Source organism: Scomber japonicus, chromosome 12 (genome assembly GCF_027409825.1).
Source record: "Scomber japonicus isolate fScoJap1 chromosome 12, fScoJap1.pri, whole genome shotgun sequence".
NCBI classification, from domain to species: domain Eukaryota; kingdom Metazoa; phylum Chordata; class Actinopteri; order Scombriformes; family Scombridae; genus Scomber; species Scomber japonicus.
Genome location: NC_070589.1, coordinates 31,174,450 through 31,181,465, shown reverse-complemented (window position 1 = coordinate 31,181,465; position 7,016 = coordinate 31,174,450). Strand labels below are relative to the sequence as shown.

Here is a 7,016-nt window from a genome sequence, read left to right as displayed (position 1 = left end):
AAATTTACTCAACAGAAAATGTCTCCTAATTCATGGTTAAGTCCATTGTCAGTGTTGAGCTGGAAGCTTCAAGTTTCCACATCAAGCTTCTGTGAGTTGCATATTGAACGATAACTGGCTCCAAACTAGTTGTGATGTCACAAATCATGTTCATACTTGTTAAACTCAGATTTAAGATTCATAAGATGATGTTAAAACAGCTGTCAAGTGAAACTCTGAGCATACGTCTTTATCCAAAGAGAAGCTTTGCCTTATCCCTCAAACTGATGGAGGAAGAAGAAAAATACATGTTTGAGAAGAGGGGGACTTTTAGCTCACACAGCTCAGCAGTGTTTCCAACTGGACCATAAAGATGAAAACCAGCATAGAGCGGCTGAGTGAATGTGGTCTGGACTCTGTGGAGGAGAGTCATTGTTTCAGAGACGCTGTAGAAGGACAGAATACCTGATTTCTGATCCAGGTACACTCCGACTCTGGAGGAACGAGGACCTGAGACAGTAGTTGAGATATTGTTGTGTCTGAATTCATAACGACCTTTGTAAAAGTCTAATGCCCATGACTTGTCATTTGCTCCGAATCTTTCATTTAAAGTTTTATTTTCTTTGTATGCAACTACCACTGAAACTCCTCCCACACCCTTCTCTACCTCCCAGTAACAACGTCCAGTTAGACTTTCTCTACTGAGGACCTGACAATATTCAGTGTATCTGTCTGGGTGATGAGGATAGCACTGTTCCTCTGTTATGAATGTTACTTTTCTGTTTTCTTCAGATAATGATAGACGGTTGTTTACTGTGTTTGGATCCAGTGTGATTTGACGTGAATAGTCCAAGAATTCAGCTCTGGTCTTGGGCTCTCGTGACAGTAAAACGTCCACTTCAGTAGCTTTCAGTGAGATCTTTGTCCACTCCTTACTCAGAATATCCTGTAGTTTATCTCTGAGCTCTGACACAGTCTTTTGCACTTCATCAAAATGCCTCAAACTGTTGGGGTGGATAGGAGCAAAATATATGGATTCATTGAGATATGTAACTGCAAAGTAATTTTGCAGAAACTGGGTGTGATCCTCTGTGTGTGAGAGTTGCTGCAGTTCAGCATCTTTCCTGTTCAACTCAGTGATCTCCTGCTGCAGCTTCTCCTGAAGCTCTTCGACTCGACTCACTTCAGTTTCCTGCTGGGATCTGATCTGCTGCTTCACATCAGAACTTCTTTTCTGGATAAGACACAGCAGCTCAGTGAAGATCATCTCACTGTCCTCCACTGCTTTATCAGCAGAGCGACTGACGGCCTCCACCTCCTGTTGAAGCAGCTTCACATCTTTCTCTCTGTCCTGGATTCTCTGCTGGATGTTTAGTCGACTCACCTCGAGCTCTCTCTGCCTCTCAGTCCTTTCTGCTGCAACTGAGACTGTGTTGTGGCCTTTATGTTCATCCACAGAGCAAAGATAACAGATACTCTGCTGATCCGTACGGCAGAACATCTTCATTACCTCATCATGACGGGAGCAGATGTTCTCCTGGAGCCTCTTGGAGGGATCAACCAGCTTGTGTTTTTTGAATGCAGGTGATTCATAATGAGGCTGGAGGTGTTTTTCACAGTATGAGACGAGACACACCAGACAGGATTTCACGGCTTTCAGTTTCCTCCCAGAACAGAAATCACAGGCCACATCTTCAGGTCCAGCATAGCAGAGATCAACAGGAATAGCTTGGAGTCCAGTCTTCTTCAGCTGCTCCACTAAATCTGCTAATATGGTGTTTTTCACCAAGACAGGCCTCGGTGTGAAGGTCTGTCTGCACTGAGGACAGCTATAGCTTTCCTTTTCATCATCTTCATCCCAGTGTGCTTTAATACAGGTCATGCAGTAGCTGTGTCCACAGGAAACAGTCACCGGATCCTTCAGTACATCCAGACAGATTGAACAGGTGATTGAGTCCTGGTACAGTTGAACACCTTGCTGCGCCATCTTCAGTGAATGTTGCTTTTCAGCTCTTGCACTTGAGTATGTATTACCACTCCTATTTAAAATGCAAATCCGTGAAGGGGAGGGAACAAGAAAATACCTGGACAAAATGGACTTTGCTCTGTGTGACGGCAGAACAAACAGGGAGGGGTTATATGCTTGGCTTTATTCCAGGAAGATGACTGGTTTGAAAGACACAGGGAGTCTTTTCATTAACAATGTGAACATTTTGACAACATGACAATGAAATTACTATTATCCTTATTACTCACAATACATAATTGGAATTAAACACATGGAAAATACTCAGTTATCAACAAGGTGAAAAGTTTTATAATAATTAAAATAAGTAACATCAAAACTGAGGATCTGTTCCTCATGGATATAGTAGAGGATAATGGTACCCTTTTGCTAGCTACAGACATTTTCTATTGGACTGTATGAGGTGGGGTGTTTCTAGTGCAGTCTGAAAAATGAGGGGCCATGTGGTCCCTCAAAAACAAGATTAAGGGTCCAGAGCATTGCCAGTTAGGTGGCATGAACAGGAGGGGGCACAGGAGAACTGCTCAGGGGCTATATGAACTGGCAGTTGTAATGTGGAGTGTAAGTTTTCTAATGATAAAGTGAGGAGAGTGAGGAAGGAGCTAACTACCACAGTAGATAACATTGTGGTGACCTCTTTGCTAACCACTGGCCTTAGAGCCAAACTCCTGGATAAGGACCAAAATCAGTTTTTGGAGATGTCCAACATGACCTGCAGTGATGAGCACTAGTGCAGTCTTTGAGTTTTCTCTGCCAAACAAGAGATCAACAGCATGTTTCACATAAGGCTCTTCACGTTGTTAGCTGCCTGAATAGCAAATCAGGGCATGTGTAGGACTGCCCAGTTCAAATGTCCTACACTCCAATACTCTAACCAGCAATGACTGAAAACTATGCTTGACCACGAGGTTCATAAGTGTGCTTTGTATGAGAACGCCTTCATCCAGAGATCAATGAACAGCTCTAGGCTACCCAATGTACCCACGTGTCTTGAATATATAAAAAGTAGCAGAGCTCTGTCAAAGATGGGGCAAAGTGGAGCTTGTTGTGTTTCAGGATTATCAGGCTTCATCCCAAAAAATAATGAAGTGAGTGTGTTTAATTCTCATTTACAATAACAACATGACAGAATGTATGAGACATTTTCTTCCTTCTCATTTGAAAAAAGTGACATTTTTGCCGAACATTAGTAGCTTTGAATTTCTCACTATATTTTCTAGTAAAATAAATAGTTTTTCGTTCTGATAAATAAGACCACCCCATGGTCTTTCATTCATTCATACTTCTCATATATAACATGGGCATTTATGAAATTTGTAAATCAGTCTACCTTTAGTGTTAGCTTGTAAGGTCAATAGAGAACTGACCCTTGGCTACAGAGGCTGGGGTGTGGCTTTTTCACTCCTGCTCTGGATTTTATATCAAAGCCAGTGACGTGTGGACTTTAATTTTTCTATGTCTAGTTGGTATTGACTTCCTGATTTAGTTCTAACTCCAAGTCATATCAGTCTTGTTTTCATGAGTCATGTAGCTGTTGTATAAGAACTGTGTTTGCTTTCTCAGCAGTGAACCAAGTTTATTGTCAGTGGGTGTTGGACTCTGCCAAGGCGATGCATACCTGTGGTTAACATTAGCAAGCCAGCTAAGCTACAACAAAACATGGAATTACTGCAAGTTGCATTTCATCTCCTCCAGGTCAATTTGTCTGATTGCAGATACCAAAATGTTATCAACCCTCCATTAATCTTAGTAAAACAGCAAAGTTTAAAAGTCATGAAGCATTAATAATATAAATGTAATATAATTACTCATTTTCGAATCGTAATCACTACTTCTTACTTCTCCAATATCTCTTGCCTAATCAAGCTCTAACAGCTCCACTGTGTTTCCAATGGGACCATCAAGATAAACACCAGCATAAAGAGGAAAGTAAATGTGGTATGCACTGTGTGGAGGAGAGTCATGGTTTTAGAGATGCTGTAGAAGGACAGAATACCTGCCCCATGATCCAGGTACACTCCTACTTTGGAGGAATTAGGACCTGAGACATAAATTGAGATATTGTTGTGTCTGAATTCATAACAACATTTGAAAAAGTCTAATGCCCATTACTTGTCATTTGTTCCAAAGTTTTCCTTTACTGTGTTCATATCTTTGTACGCAACTACCACTGAAATTCCACCATCACCCTTCCCCACCTCCCAGTAACAACGTCCAGTTAGACTTTCTCTACTCAGGACCTGATACCTGTCTTTGAATCTGTCTCGGTGATCAAGATAAAGCTGGTAAAGCCAAAGTGATGCATGGTCCTGACCAGTGTTGGGAAAGTTACTTGAAAACTGTAATTTATTACTGATTACATATAACTTACTCTAAAAGTAATGGTACCACATTATTTATACTTTACTTATTTCTCAGCAGCAAAAGCAACAAGTTATTACTTGTTACTTTACTTTCGTTACTCAGCTGTCAGCTCGGTGGAGGATTGTGCCTTTAAACAAAAGCCTACACCTGAACACACTGCATATGTTGTATGTAACACATGTAGAAATAGAAAATAAGAAGCTTGGGTAGTATTGAAGTTAAAAGTTAGACAAATTAGACACTGACAAAATGACTGTAAAAAATATAATTTAAAAATTAGTTTCAGCTTGACTTTGTCATTATACATGTGAACACATTGCCTTTAAACAGATGGAAAGTACTTAAAGGCATTAACTAAAGTACTGTGCTTCAGTTTCCAAGATAAAATAATTAATGAAAGTATATATCATGTTTTAGGTGCAAATTTATCATAAAACATGATGTATTTTTACAGTTTAAACTTTCCGATCAAATTTATTTAATACAATAAAAATTCAGACTACTCTAGTTTGAGCTGTTAAAACTCTAGTAGGTCTTTTACGGGTAATATCTGCATCATGATATATTTTTGTTATATTTTGCAATAAAAAAATAAAGTAAAAGAAAACAAACACTGGAAAAAAAGAATAAATACATTTCAATAGAATACAGTGTCAACCACTCTTCCAAATGAAAAATACCAATGTTAAAAAACTTTATCTTACACCTTTTCTGTCCAGTAACTCTTGCCTAATCAAGCTTACACAGCTCAGCTGTGTTTCCAGTCGGACCATAAAAATAAAATCCAGCATAGAGAGGCTGAGTGAATGTGGTCTGGACTCTGTGGAGGAGAGTCATGGTTTCAGAGACGCTGTAGAAGGACAGAATACCTGCTCTGTGATCCAGGTACACTCCTAGTCTGGAGGAACGAGGACCTGAGACGGGAGTTGAGATATCGTCATGTCTGAATTCATAACGACTTTTGTAAAAGTCTAATGCCCATGAATTTTTATTTTGTCCAAATCTTTCATTTAAAGTATCACTGTCTTTATATGCAACTGCCACTGAAACTCCTCCCTGACTCTTCTCCGCCTCCCAGTAACAACGTCCAGTTAGACTTGCAAAAATCCAGTAAATCTATCTGAGTCACTGAAATAGTACTGCTTTTCTCCCATGACTGTTGCTTTTCTGTTCCTCTCACATAATAACAGACGTGCATGTGCTGTGTTTGGATCCAGAGTGATTTCACATGCATATTTCAAGAACTCAGCTCTGGTCTTGGGCTCTGGTTGTGGCAGTAAAATGTCCACTTCAGTCACTCTCAGTGAGATGTTTGTCCATTTCTCCTTCAGGATGTCCTGTAGTTTATCTCTGAGCTCTGACACAGCTGCTGTCACATCCTCAAAATATCTCAGAGGACGGATTTTGATGCTGGATGAGTCTGTAGGTTCATTAAGTTGTGACACTGAGGGGTAGTTGTGTAGAAACTGGTTGTGATCCTCTGTGTGTGAGAGCTGTTTCAGTTCAGTGTCTTTCCTCTTCAGCTCAGTGATCTCCCGCTGCAGCTTCTCCTGAAGCTCTTTGACTCGACTCACTTCAGTTTCCTGCTGGGATCTGATCTGCTGCTTCACGTCAGAGCTTCTTTTCTGGATAAGACATAGCAGCTCAGTGAAGATCATCTCACTGTCCTCCACTGCTTTATCAGCAGAACGACTGACGGCCTCCACCTCCTGTTGAAGCAGCTTCACATCTTTCTCTCTGTGCTGGATTCTCTGCTGGATGTTTAGTCGACTCACCTCGAGCTCTCTCTGCCTCTCAGTCCTTTCTGCTGCAGCCGAGACTGTGTCGTGGCCTTTATGTTCATCCACAGGGCAGAGATAACAGATACTCTGCTGATCAGTACGGCAGAACATCTTCATGACCTCATCATGACGAGAGCAAATGTTCTCCTGGAGCTTCTTGGAGGGCTCGACCAGCTTGTGTTTCTTTAATGGAGAAACATCATAATGAGGCTGGAGGTGATTCTCACAGTAAGAAGCCAGACACACCAAGCAGGACTTGATGGCTTTCAGCTTCCTCCCAGGACAGACATCACAGGCCACATCTTCAGGTCCAGCATAGCAGAGATCAGCAGGAGCAGCAGCAGCAGCAGCTTGGAGTCCAGTCTTCTCCAGCTCCTCCACTAAATCTGCTAACATGGTGTTTTTCATCAGGACAGGCCTTGGTGTGAAGGTCTGTCTGCACTGAGGACAGCTGTACATTTCCTTCTCATCCTCTCCATCCCAGAAGTTATTAATACAGCTCATGCAGTAGCTGTGTCCACAGGGAAGAGTCACTGGATGCTTCAGTAGATCCAGACAGATTGAACAAGAGAAGGTTTCCTGGTCTAGCCGAACTCCTTGCTGCATCATCTTACCTCTCAATGTCAGAAAACTCAATATATTTCCACTCTCTTTCAGCAGAGCTTGTGTTTTAATCCAAAAATTATTCATTTTCAGCTTGTTTACTCACTGCTCTTCAGAAAATGAAGCTTATCAGCTCCTGCACTCCAATAAATACTGGTCACACCCCTCTATCACCTGTCAGATCTGTGAAGAGGGGGGGGGGCATGGTAACATCAGGACAGAGTGGAGCTACCAAAAAATTCCAGCAAAAGAAGTTGTGTATT

At 41.4% G+C, this 7,016-nt stretch overlaps 1 protein-coding gene across 1 annotated transcript; it reads right to left on the bottom strand.

Annotated features, from left to right (window-relative positions):
* Window positions 1-229: 229 nt before the first annotated feature.
* Window positions 230-6,759, bottom strand: LOC128369751 (E3 ubiquitin/ISG15 ligase TRIM25-like). Its single transcript, XM_053330828.1, has 2 exons — window positions 5,510-6,759; window positions 230-2,018 (listed from the first exon to the last, which is right to left on the bottom strand). Exons 1-2 carry the CDS (start codon window positions 6,757-6,759, stop codon window positions 230-232), a joined length of 3,039 nt encoding a protein of 1,012 aa, XP_053186803.1.
* Window positions 6,760-7,016: the final 257 nt, after the last annotated feature.